This window comes from Globicephala melas, chromosome 8, assembly GCF_963455315.2.
Source record: "Globicephala melas chromosome 8, mGloMel1.2, whole genome shotgun sequence".
NCBI lineage: Eukaryota > Metazoa > Chordata > Mammalia > Artiodactyla > Delphinidae > Globicephala > Globicephala melas.
Window position 1 is genome coordinate 103526918 of NC_083321.1, and position 14327 is coordinate 103541244.

At 39.3% G+C, this 14327-nt stretch overlaps 1 protein-coding gene and 1 long non-coding RNA gene across 2 annotated transcripts in view; one reads left to right on the forward strand and one right to left on the reverse strand.

Annotated features, from left to right (window-relative positions):
- The window catches only part of PRDM10 (PR/SET domain 10), an 87214-nt gene that overhangs the window by 41427 nt on the left and 31460 nt on the right, over positions 1-14327 (reverse strand). The window contains exons 3-4 of the mRNA XM_030841228.2: positions 12837-13001; positions 10319-10378 (exon numbers count right to left, since the gene is read on the reverse strand). Coding sequence (XP_030697088.1) covers positions 10319-10378; positions 12837-13001 — 225 coding nt within the window. The remainder of the gene's footprint in view (positions 1-10318; positions 10379-12836; positions 13002-14327) is intronic.
- LOC132597726 (uncharacterized) lies at positions 1635-6079 on the forward strand. The gene is made up of 3 exons (XR_009564992.1): positions 1635-1932; positions 3589-3667; positions 5854-6079. It is a non-coding gene; the product is annotated as an uncharacterized lncRNA (long non-coding RNA).

Sequence of the window (14327 nt, forward strand, 5' to 3'; positions counted from 1 at the left end):
CTAAACCCCGTCCTCGTCGTCTGCTTTCTCTGGGAACAGCGTCCGCTCTCTGCTCTGACCTTCTGCAGCCCCTGGAGTCACAGAATCCCACCCAGCGACACCGTCCAGCCTGGGCTTCACGTTTCCTCACACTGCCCACCAGGCAGCCCGGATGGTTCTGGAACAGCTCAGGGATGTTCCCGTGGAGTCAAGACCTCCCCGACTTCCCTCTCGAGTTACACCAAGTAAGTGCCCCCTCTGTGCCCCATGAAGACAGTTCCTCCAGTACTTCAAGACCCAAACCCCTAATGCACTGACCCATTGCTCACGGTCCTGCTGTGTCCATTCACCCCTCAGCGGATCCCCATCAGCTTGCACCAGCGTTTACTGGAGACCGCCACGTCCTAGCGCTCCCCATTTGGAAGTGGCAGGTCACTGGGTCCTCTTGTCTGCTCAAAGAGCGCTACTGAACCCTTTTTCTCCTGCTCAGGAATTACATAGCTGATTTTTATTTAAATGGCCATGTATCTCTAGTAAATTTCATTTTATTGTCTTTTCTGTTCTTTCAGTCTGCCAAGATCTTTCAGAATCTTGGTTCTGACATGTCACACCTTAGCTGTTCCTCGTAGCTTTGTCTCCATTGCCAATTCGTGTGCATTTCCCTGGGAGCCCAGCTTGCCTCTCGAACTGTACCTCACGCAAGCAGACCACAGGCTTTGGAGTCAGACAGATTTCAATTAAGATGCTGGCAAGTTAACACACTTCTCTGAACCTTTGTTTCTTTATCTGTAAAATGGGCATGGTAATACATACCTCATAGGTTGTTGTGAGGATTAAGTGGAACAATGTGTATATGAGGCCAGTAGTAGAGTGTCTGGCATTTAGTAAGTGCTTAATATTAATAGTAATAGATTATTATTATTATCTAAGTTCTTTAAGGACCGAGGTGACAGCATGTATTTCCTTTACAACCTTAAAAGGCTGCTGGCCACATAGCAGGTATCCAATGAAGATTAGTTTGTGGAAATACATCTGGCCCTTTGGGAAATGATATTCTGCAGCTCTTCAGAGAAACATCCTTTCTCAGTGGTGCATCTAAGAACCTCTCAAACTCTGTAAAGAAACAATATTACAGAATCTGACCTGCCAAGGCAGTTAAAGGTCACTGCCCAACATGGGAAACCCTCAGGCTGAAGAAGGCAGATAAAATCAGTTACCTCAGATAGCACATGCGTGTTTTAACATGCATTCACTTAACCCAGGAGCCAGACTCTTGCATGACATTCCATCTGTAGCTCAGGGCCTTTCAGAAGTGTAGACAGGAGGACAAAATTCTGGGAGGTGCTTCTGCTTCAACTTCAATAACAACAATAAAATGCCCACTGACATGAGGAGTCAACAAGCAAAAGAATAGGGACTTCTGGCAACAGAACTGCAACTGCCACCCCCTCTGCACCCTGATCTGATCGGCTCCCACTTGCTGTCTCAGAGCGCAGCTTCGATATCACCCTTTACTCTAAGCCACTCAGAGCTTATGCCAGCCTTAGTGATGAATGTTATCACACACTGAACAAACCAAAGCATATATCCACCTCCACTCCTCATAAATTCTTTATCTCTTTGCAGAGCCAACCTGAAAGAATGGATTCAGCAATTGGGAGTTAACTCCCATGAAGCTGAGCTGTATTTTTCCCCAACAGATGCTGCTAGAAAGACTGCGGGTCAGGCAAGTTACTGCTGGCTTCTCGCCACTGCTGAGAAAGCTGACATCAAAACAGACGGACAACCTCCTCGTCCCTGGGCTGGAACTCTCCTCAAAGGCTGTGGCAAAGAAAAGGCTTGAAGCCTTCAGCATTTCCTAGAGGGACTGATGCTAAAGCACGGTGGAACATATACCAGAATCATACAAGTTACCGTCGAAAAGGGATGGAAAGCGGGGATAATCATTTGTAGGTAAGAACCGTGTGTTTCAGATAGCATGGACCTTAACACACAGTAGGAATGCATTACAGGTTTGTTTCACTAATAATTCAAATTCAACTGACATTTACGGCATGCCAGAGGAATCTAAATTCCTCTGAGGCCAGATCACTTTACCACCCAGCTCCTAAGTGGCAGAGAGGAAATCCACATTCTGACTCTGCCCTGCTTTTCTGCTACATCACAATGGCCCCTGTGGACTGGAGTCGATTCAAGGCGAAGGTAAACAGCGCATACACCGTGAGTACCCGAGCAACGAGCAGCGAGCAGCGAGGTAACACACCTGCTCCTGAGGCAACGGCCCGGCAGCAGGGCGGGGAGCCGTGGTGCCAACTTCCCTTAGAGGAAAAGATTAGTAACAAAAATAGTTTACGCCCGTTCATTTTGTCACACACGATAAAGCGTGGCGAGAGGAAAAGGAATTTGTTAAACTCGTGGTATACCTTCTCCTTCCCACTTAACATCACTCTCGGTAATTATTTCTGAAGCGACATAATGCATTTCAGTATACAATTTATCTGAGAGTGAAACATGAAACTACACTGGACAGCAGCAAACACAACAGAATGCTCCGGGTTCCTACTGAGACCAATTATGAGGGCAGCATATTTTCCTCTCAGTGTGTGGGGAGCCACACATGTTCCTTTTCAGAAACAAAGCGGAGACTGTGCTTCTAGGTCTGGAGAGTCCCTTGCCTTCCTTACGGACGAGGGAATGCGTATATGAAAAAGGTTTCAAATGGATTTTGCCACCACTACCGACAATTGAAAAAACAGGCACCTTTTTGCTAAGGATTGAAAAAAAAAGCACCCATCATCTATGTTAAACCCTCACTCTAACTTTCTATCCAGAATCTATCCAGGTCATGGAATTAACTGATAATCACTGAGGTGTTACAGCCGGAAATAAAAACCGTGCGGGTTGAAAGGAAACTGCAATAAAGACAGATGCTAAGGCAATGGCTGTACTGCCTGTTATGCCGGGTTCACAGAGCTGTCTGAGAACAACTTTTCTTTTGTACAAAACATAAACAGGCAGATTGTTTCTGGAGACTGGAGAAGAGGAAGGGCCCTCTAAGGTGCAAATAGCAACAAAACCTCTAATTAAAATGATACCTTAACATTAAAGCAACAAAATAACCACTTTCCTTATCAGACTGGCAAAATATTCAAAGAATGCAAATACCCAACGTGGCAAGGGCGTGTGGAAATGGGCGATCTCATACACTGTTGGTGGGAATGTAAACTTTTTCAGCATCTGAAAAGCAATTTAGAAAGTCCTATCAAAATGACTTTCTCATTTATAATGACAAATTTCAAACCTATATCAAATAGAGAGAATAGTATAATACATGTTGTGTACCCATCACTTGGCTTCAACAATTATCAACTCAGAGCTCACCTTCCTTCAGCTGTTCTCCCGCCCACCTTCCCCCTCACTCGATTGTTTTGAAGCAAACTTCAAACATTATATATTTTCATCTCTAAGTAGTTCAGTAGATATCTCTACAAGAAAAGGACTTTTATATTTTATTTATTATCATACCTAAAAAATAATCATTCCTTAACATCACCAAATATCCAATTATTGTTAGGATCTCCCCAATTGTCTCATAATTTTTTTTTACAGTTGGCTTGTTCAAATCAGGACCCAATCAAGGTCCACGTGCTGCATCTGACTGCTATGTCTCTGAAGTCTCCTTTAATCTGTAAGTTCCATTTCTCTTCTTTTCTTCTGCAATTTGTCTGCTTCCCGCAGTCTAGATGGTGCTAACTGCATTCTTGTGTGTCTTGTAACTTGTTCCATTTTGTTTACTGTGCTTCCTATTAGTTGGCAGTGAAATCTAGAGACTCGATCAGATTCAGGTTCAATTTTGGGGGAGGAATAGCTCTTATGTGGAAAAATACAGTGCTGTATGTCAAGAGGAGGTACACAACACCAGGAACCCTATAATGAATGTTCTCTCTTTTTAGTGATATTGACAATGTTCAGGGGGTAAGTTGATCCATTCATTACAAAGTGCCTCATCAGCTTTTTTCTGATGATAGGAGATGAAAAATGGTGAGACTCTAAGCCAGTCGTCCCCCCTTTCTTTATTAGTTGGATGCCTCTATAATGAAATTTCCCTCATCAAGTGATTGTTTACCTGTGGACACTCGGGGGGAAAGGCTGGATTCTTTCCAGCCATTTACCACTTTTCCTAATAATGTGGTGGTCCCCTAGCAGCCTCAAAAAGTGACCAAAGAGTTATTTCTTTTCATATCAGTATGAACTTGTGGATTTTAAATATATTTAATGTGTTTCAATCTACTGTAGATATTTTTCCTTTTTCATGAGTCAAATTGTCCCATTTTGGCCCCTTCAAGTTAGATCTTGAGTTTCTTCCCAGGACCCCAGAAGAGAAGTTTTTACTCGCTTCCTCGCATTCTGATAAGACAAGATGTTTCAGGCACATCTTGTACATTTTCTGCCCCAGGGCTAGAATCTGTCGTTTTTCTAAGTAGCCCTGATTCCTTTTATTGGAAAACTGTAGTTAGAGACTACATCATTGCTACTGGACTGATGACTTCATCTAAACCTTTTCAGTGGCCAGAACTAGAAAACATGTTTTTTAAGAGAAAAAAAAGTCATGAGTTCATACTGATATTCTAATTCAAATTTAGGATTCTAACTTTGTATTTAAAGTGTTTGATTTTTATATTTGTATCTTTTTTCACTTTCACAAAAATCTTGGTTCTTAAATAATTTAAAATGTGACTACCTTTAGTCTCTATCATTTCTCTTTGGGGAATTTATTCTAAGGAAATAATCTGATATGACGTCTGTGAGAATGTTCTTTATAGTAGCAAAAAAGAAAGAAAGAAAGAAAGAACATACATATAAAACAATAGATGGAGAATATAAATAATAGTACATCCCCATAATAGAATACTATACAGACAACAAAAATGATGATGTAGCTTTTCAGGATGTTATTAAAAGAAAAAAATATCATCAAGATGAAAGCCACTTTAAAAGAAAAAAATATCAAATACACTGGCTAAAATACAGTCATCTATTGAATAAACATATAAAACCCCAAACGAAATATTAGCAGACCAAATCCAAATCCAGACATATATGAAAAGGAGCAAATAGAGTTTATTACAGAATGCGAGGCTGGATTAACTTTTAAATATCAATTAATATAATCCACCTTATTAACAGTAAAGAGAAAAATCTCAACAGATTCAAAAGGAGCATTTGATAAAAATCAACATCCATGAATAATAATCAACATCAATCAATAATAAACACGCATTAAACACTATAAATAAAGGGAGCTTTCTTAATCAATGTGTTCTTTTTATAAAAATCCTGCACTAGGGACTTCCCAGCAGTCCAGTGGTTAAGACTCTGCGCTTCCACTGCAGGCGGCGCGGATTCGATCCCTGGTCGGGGAACTAAGATCCACAAGCCAAGCCATACAGTGCAGCCAAAAAAAAAGAAAAGAAAATCCTGCACTAAACATCATTCTTAATAGTAAAGTAGTGAACTAGTGAAGTAGACATCGCGGAATGTATGAAATGTATACAAAAAATCATTATGTTGTGTAACAGGAACTAACACAGTATTGTCGGTCAATTATACTTCAAAAACAAACATAAAAGCTTATAGAAAAAGAGATGCCCCTTGTGGTTACCAGAGGTGGTAGATGGGGGAGCGGGGATTGGATGAAGGTGGTCAAAGGGTAAAACTTCCAGTTACAAGATAAATAAGTCCTAGGGATGTAATGTACAATGCAATAGATATAATGAACACTGCTGTGTGCTATATGTGAAACTTGTTAAGAGAGTAAATGCTAAGAGTTCTCATCACCAAAAAATATTTTTTTCTATTTGTTTAATTTTGAAGATGACGGATGTTCACTAAACTTATCGTGGCAATCACTGCACGATGTAGGTAAGTCAAAACATTATGCCGTACACCTTGAACTTATAATACAGTGCTGTATGTCAATTATATCTCAATAAAACTGGAAGGAAAAAATCCAGCTTTGGATTTTTTATGCTTATATCAGAAAGAAGGAAAAAAATCTAGTTTTGGATTTTTTTCCTTATATTGGAAAGAAGTAAAAATGTCAGTAATCATAGACAACCTGACTATTTATCAAGAAAATCAGAAATAGAACTTAGAAAATAAAATTTAAAAAAATCATACCATAATTTACAATACCATCAAAAGACACCAAATATCTAGGAATAAATCTATCGAAAAACCTCTACCCAGAAGACAATTTTCAACTTTTATTTAAAACTCAAGGATACTATGATATATAAAATAGATAACCGACAAGGACCTACTGGGACTTCCCTGGTGGTGCAGTGGTTAAGAATCCACCTGCTAATGCAGCGGACACGGGTTTGAGCCCTGGTCTGGGAAGATCCCACATGCTGCAGAGCAACTAAGCCCGTGCGCCACAACTACTGAGCCTGCGCTCTAGAGCCCACGAGCCACAACTGCTGAAGCCCATGTGCCTAGAGCCCGTGCTCTGCAGCAAAGAGAAGCCACTGCAATGAGAAGCCTGCACACCGCAACAAAGAGTAGCCCCTGCTTGCCGCAACTAGAGAAAGGCCGCACGCAGCAACGAAGACCTAACGCAGCCAAACATAAATAAATAAAATAAAATAAAGGACCTACTGTGTAGCACAGGGAGCTATACTCAATATCTTGTAATAACCTATAATGGAAGAGAACGTAATAAAAGAATACATATATTTATACATGTATGTATAACTGAATCACTGTGCTGTATACCTGAAACTAATACAACATTCTAAATCAACTATATTTCAATAAAAATTTTAAAAATAAATAAACTCGTGGATAGATCATATTTACAGATTGGAAGACTCAATATTATAAAGATGTCAGTGATTCACAAACTGATCCATAGATGCAACGAAATGCCAGTAAGTTTCCTGCAGGACTTCGGTGGAAACTTCAGGCTGATTCTAAAATGTGTATGGAAAAGCAAAGGGCCAAGAAACTCTTGAAGAAGAACAAAGTGGAGGGAGGATCACACTCCTGGATGTATTATGGTACTTTCATAAAACTGAACACGATATAGCGATAAAAATAGAAGGGAAGGAAACCGCGGGGGCACCCAACAACATGAACAACGTGACTCTCCCACGCAGAATGTTAAACCAAAGAACAAGACAAAAAGGGGAGTTCCCTGCTGGTCTAGTGGTTAGGATTTCGCACTTTCACTGCCGTGGCCTGGGTTCAGTCCCTGATGGGGAAACTGAGATCCCACAAGCTGAGTGGCAAGGCCAAAATAAAAATTTAAAAAAAAAAAAAAAAAAGACAAAAAGGAAACCATACTAAGGTATTCTGTTCATATAAAGTTCAAAACCATGGAAAACCAGTCTACAGTGTCAGCAGGCAGGAGAGTGTGACCTTTGAGGAGAAGGGAAGGAGAAGTGATTAGGAGAGAGCGTGAGGATGGCTTTTAGGAGATGGTAATGTTCTATTATTTAATCTGGGTGTTGGTTACAGAGTGTGTTCACTTCGTGGTATATCATTGCATTATTGCTTATAAGTTTTTGCACTTTTCCATATGTATGTTATAATTTAATTAAAAAGTTTAAAAAACAGTAAGGAAATATGGGGGACATAAAGCAAATTACACAAATAACGTGGAAAAGAATAGATATAAAAATGAGCACAGAGAGAATGTTAGATATAGAAAGCAGAATCAATATACTCACACTGATATTCCTGGAAAAGTGAACATATCAAATGAAACTGAATAGATCTTCAAAAACCTAATAGATGAAAATGTTCCCGAAACAGAGTCTTAACCTATACATGAAAAGGACACACCCTGTCCTAGGGAATTCTGATTCAAATGCTGGTGAAGTCATTAGACTTCAAAGAAAAACTTCAAGGATAAAGAAACACTCAAACAGCCATTAAGATAGAAAAGGAATGAGGAAAATAATCAAAATTAGACTCAAGGTTTGTATAAATTAAATGCCAGGAGATAATGGAGCAAAATTCTAAGTAGCTGTGGTTACTGAACAGAACATAAATACATTAGTTACAATAATAATGCAACTAACACCAAACACTGGGGGAGGAGAGGAGGGGGAGGAAGTGTCAGTGTGCTGATGTCAGGTCATCACAGCAAGAGCTGAGGACACAGGGGACCGGAGCCCAAGGCCGGTTAGGAAACCGTGAGGACTCCAACCTCTTTCCGGTTCATCTCCATTTGCTTTCCTTCTATTACACTCAAGTAAATTTAAGTTTAAAGCATTTAGATTAATAATAGCATTTAGGGCACAATTTTCCCCTGCTTGTTTATCTTTGTCTGTTTTATGTCTGGGAGGAAGTCTAGAATAATAGTTACCAATTGTAAATTAATGAGGATGTTCCTGGACAGAATTTGTTTGTTTGGGTTTTTTAATGTACTTCTCTTTTATTTTGTATTGCTTCAACTTTTTATGAAAAAAAAATCATTACTCCAAATATTAGTGAATGAATTAATCATCTATGAAACACAAAGGCATTTCATTTTATTTTTTTCCTTCCAAGTTGTAAAAATGAATTAAATCTATCCATTGCTTGCTTGGTGGAATCAATAAATATTCACAGAAATGGACATGATTTGTTTTATCAAGAGTAAACTTAATTAGTACAAAATTACTAAAATAAAATAATAACTCTGCAACAGAACATTTGTGTCTCCCCAAAGTTTATACATATGTCAAAACCTAATCCCCATTGTGACGGTGTTAGGAGGTGGGGCCTCTCAGAGGTGATTAGGTCATGAGGGTAGAGCCCCCATGAATGGGATTAGTGCCCTTATACAAGACTCCAGAGAGCAGCCTCACCCCTTCTGCCATGTGAGGGCACAGCCATCTGTGAACAGGAAGAGGGCTCTCACCAGACAACAAATCTATTGGCACTTTGGTCTTGGACTTCCCAGCCTCCAGAACTGTGAGAAATAAGTTTCTGTTGTTTGTAAGCCACCCCGTGTATGGCATTCTGTTATAGCGGCCCAGATGAACTAAGACAAGTTCTCATTCAAGATGGCAGACCCACAAAATTGTAGGTCACTACCAGTCAGGAATAAATTCAACCATAACTGCTATGATGAAGACTCCTAATTCTCGCTAGATTTCATAAATAATATCAACACAATTACTGTTCATTTTCCAAATTTTAAAATGCAAGTTTCCAAATCACCTACTAAAAAATTTTAAAAGCAGAAAGTGCTTACTAATGAGAATTTACTTGATAATTACTCATGACACTCAGTGGTATAGCTAAATAACAGTCATACTAGCCAACATGAAAATAAAACTATTTGGATTCACATTCCCTTGAGGGTAAGACTGACAATATCTAGTTTCTGCACCTTCCTTATCACTTTTGCAACCTGGAGGAAAATAACGAAGAAGTCCCTCAAAGTCAAGTAGGATATATTAGAAATATAGATAAAAGGAAAGAAATGTTTTAAAAGAAAACCAAGAAGAATCTCAATTCTCTGAAAGTAGAATGAGGAAGGTTGCCGCTAAATATATATGTAATTTAAGCAGGAATTTTTCCCTAATATTTAAAAATAGATTGTCATACTAAGTAAGTCAGAAAGAGAAAGACAAATATCATATGATATCACTTGTATGTGGAATCTAAAATATGATACAAATGAATTTATTTACAAAACAGAAACAGATACACAAACATAGACAACAAACTTATGGTTACCAAAGGGGAAAGGCGGGGGAGAGATAAATTTGAAGTTTGGGATTAGCAGATACAAACTACTATATATAAAATAGATAAACAACAAGGTCCTACTGTATAGCACGAGGAACTATATTCAATATCCTGTAATAAACCATAATGGAAAAGAATATGAAAAAAGAATATATATATTATATATATATATAACTGAATCACGTTGCTGTACACCAGAAACTAACACAACATTGTATATCAACTATAATTCAATAATGTAAAAAAAATACCAAGTACTAAAATGTTTCCCAATTTCCATAGACACTTTTGAAACTCAGGATTACTCTTTGGAACTTGAACCAATACCCAGTTGATATGCTTATTTTAATTTAATGCTTGAATTCCCCTGACAAATCATTTTTTTATTACCACGCTATTGCAATGTATACTGGTTGGAGTGTGTTAGTGTCATGTCCTGCTTTGTTTTCATTAACGGACATTGAGAATATTCTAAACGCATGAGAAATAGACATCCAGAGAATGCACAGTACAGAGGGTTGGGGGCATTCCAGGGAAGGGTAACTTCAGTATTACCCACAATCAACAAAAAGGCAAAAAAGCAACTCATTACCTGCTGAGCTGTAGCATCCTGTTGGACATAAGCTACCTGGCCTGGGTCTGTAAACAGCGTCTAAACAAACAACAACAAAAACTTATCAATAGATCGTTAGACAGCTCATCTACACAGGAAAAATTATACTACTGCTAAGCACCAATTCTTGAGACAGTTAACTACCAAATAGCTAGTAATAATCTTTCGTTAACAAAGAAGATAAAGATAGTAATCTTACATTTTGCTAAAGCCTTTCATCCAGATGGCTCCAAAGAGATTGTGAAAGCTAACCATCTCTATTGGCTAACATACTTCATACTTCAGGAGTTTACTCTAAAGCAAAGTCTCTCCTGAGACTGAATGTCACACTTGATTAAAAAGGCATGCCATGAACAAGGGGGCATGCATTCAACACGTAACACTCTATCACAGGAGTAGACTTGCAATTAAATGAAAATAGGTGGAGATATACCGGCAAACAGAAGAGTACTGTATTCCCAAGGATTACAACTCTTTCAAATATAAATGCACACTCATTATCACAAGAGAAGTAGAAGGAAAATAAATTGAATTTAATGTTCCACAGATTCTGTTTTGGATAAAAGCCAGTAAAATCATAATTTTAAAAGTTCTGATTATAAACACATAATTTGGGCCATGGTGCAGCAAAGATAAATGGAGAAGGAAAATCTTCAAAATGATTTTAGCCAGGGTACCACAGAAAATCTCCAGTCCAGAGAAGTATTCTTTCTGAGAGACTTTAATTTGCGCGAGGCTTTAGCAAACCTATGGGCATAAGAACTAAGGTTAAGTGTTGATTCCAGAGAACTGTAAAAGAGAATTTCAGCCAGTGTCAGATTTCTTGTATTTGACAATAAAAAAAATTATCATAATTCAGACATTTAGTAACACAGTAATGAACCAAAAGTTGGTCACAGGACATTCTTCACATAATCTACATGCACTTATTTTAATACAGCTAGGGGACTAAAACTAAGAAAGGACATTCCAAAAGTACCATCTGACTATTAGGCACGTTCATCTTTATGTAGATTTGAAAGGTATTTATTAGGTGGGTCCCATGTCTTCTTGGGAGTGATTTGAGTCTCTTGATTAAATATTGCATGAGGGCAAATTTTTATTACCAGGATCCTACTATAAACCATGGAACTGATTTCTCTTTTAATGTGTTTAAAAGTGCTTTGTACACTGTAAAGTGCTGACAATACAAACTAACATTTTTTTTTAATATTTATTTATTTTGGCTGCGCCAGGTCTTAGTTGCGGCACACAGGATCTTTTTAGTTGCAGCATGCAGACTCTTAGTTGCAGCATGCGTGCGGGATCTAGTTCCCTGACCAGGGATCAAACCTGGGCCCCCTGCATTGAGAGCGTGGAGTCTTACCCACTGGACCACGAGGGAAGTCCCATACAAACTAACATTTATATATTGGGGAATATTCGTGTCATGCATTTGGAAACTAAAATTCAGAGTCACTGGCAAAAACATGAAAGTAGCTGTAATCGTACAGTTTTTACCTGTGCTTCTATTACAGGTCTACACATCAGTAAGTTATTAGTAAATAGCAGTTAATAAGCTAGTAGGATCCCTCGTTTAACTGAAAAACTCTGCATGTTTTCACTGATCTGTCTTGATTAAGTTACCATGTTTGGCCTGGTTGTTGATACCTTAGGAAAAGTAAAAGCTGATAATCTTGTTAATAAAATCAATCAGGAACTTCGCTAGTGGCACAATGGTTAAGAATCCATCTGCCAATGCAGGGGACACAGGTTCGACCCCTGGTCCAGGAAGATCCCACATGCCGCAGAGCAACTAAGCCCGTGCACCACAACTACTGAGCCTTCGCTCTAGAGCCCGTGAGCCACAACTACTGAAGCCCAAGCACCTAGAGCCCATGCTCCACAACAAGAGAAGCCACTGCAATGAGAAGCCCATGCACCACAACACAGAGTAGCCCTTGCTGGCTTCAACTAGAGAAAGCCCGGGCTTAGCAATGAAGACCCAACACAGCCAAAAATAAATAAATTTATAATTTTAAAAAAATCAATATCGGGCTTCCATGGTGGCGCAGTGGTTGAGAATCCACCTGCCGATGCAGGGGACACGGGTTCGTGCCCCGGTCCGGGAAGATCCCACATGCCGCGGAGCGGCTGGGCCCATGAGCCATGGCCTCTGAGCCTGCGCATCCGGAGCCTGTGCTCCGCAATGGGAGAGGCCACAAGAGTGAGAGGCCTGCATAATGCAAAAAAAAAAAAAAAAAAATCAATATCAATAGTCAGTTGGGGAAAGAACTCATTCGAGGTTAGTGCTCTAACTCCTTATTACATTTAATTTAAATAAATAAACCATATCTTCCTCTGCCCAGTTGGTTATAAGCTCCTTGAGAGCATAAATCTTATATGAATATTTCCTGTATCACCAGCAAATAGCACAGTGACTGGCAGAGAGTAAACCTAAGTAATTGGTGAATTAACTGATTAACAAACAAACTATAAACCACAGTCCTTCACATGCCTGCGCAGCTTCCACGGGATGGATGTAGACCAGCGTGTGCTCCGGACCATCCACTGACGCGTAAGAGGCACCATCTGCCGTGTACACCACCTGCTGTGGTGGACGGACCTGGTCATCGGTGTAGACAATCTGGGCCACAGTTCCAGCGTCTGGAACAAAATGCACCTGGGGCAAAAAATAAAAAAATAAAAATAACCGGCAAGTATGTAGCAACCACCCTTGTGGAACAAAACCTGTCTCACAAAGACGCAGGACTGACCGAGAACATTACGCACTTGCATTTCTAAAAGATCCCCACTGAAAGGAGAACTCAACTGATACGCCTTCATCTATGCTGAGTTAGCGACTTGGCAACAGGATCCAAGGACCTTGTCACTGACTTATTGCTCAATATTAGGCAACCGATTTAAAGTTCCCTTTGCCTCAAATGTCCAATGCAGGTATCTCTTTCGGGGCGTACTGACAGGGTGGTTCACTGACCCTGGAAATGTGACAGAAGATGCATGGTTGACAACATTACCGAACTACAAAATACAAATTATTTGTAATGTGAAAAAAAATGTCAAGATTCAAAAACCAGTTGCTTTCAACACATCATAAGAATTCTACTTTATCACTAACAGTGCCTTTTGGCAAACACATTAAAACAAGGTCACTTTCTTTCCTACAAATTCTTTCATACTCCAGGGCCGGTCTGGAGGCGAGTCGGTAAACATTTGCTGACTCGGTGAATGTAACAGAACTCTCCCTTGCCAACTAGGTAACAATACAAAAAATTCTAAGTGAGTACTTTTAAGGGGTTTTGGACAACTATTTCAGTTGTCACCAGGGGAGATAATTTTCTATCTACCAAGAACTAAAGCAGAAACTGGATTCTGTAAAGTGCTTTCGAGTAGTCAGCTTTGGAGGTTCTTGAAGGCTGGCGTACAGCCTAGTATCTGATATTGAAGGTACAAAGCAGATGGTCAAAGAACACATTTGGGAGAGAAATAGTTTATGGGCTGATATTGAAGTTAGACCCTCTTAGGTCGGATTCCTTCCTCTTACACTGTCTTGGCTTTAGACCTAACTTTTTTATTTCAGTTTTTTTCCAGTGGAGAATAGTAGATCCCGAAGATGACATAAGCTAATTCAATCCCCAGAAAGAAAAATGGAGACCCAGTGAAGTCAAGCACCACATAAGTAAAACAAACCTCCACTTCTATACTAAGCGCTTAGTCCAGCTTCTACATAAATCTGCTTTGCCCATGAAGATACAGTTTGCATCCATACGAGAATTAGGCTTCTAAGATATTTGCGCAGTTTTAAGTGCTGCAAAATAATTTTGTGAGTTTAGATTTGCTCATTGACATCAAAATCTTGAAGTAGTTTCAATGCTTGAAAAAGAAAAAATAAAATTTCCTTAAGAGTTATCCAAACTCTTCAACTTGGTCTTCAACACCCAGTCCTGGGCTAAATCAGAATTCCTGGTTGGGAGAAGGAACAGTGGGA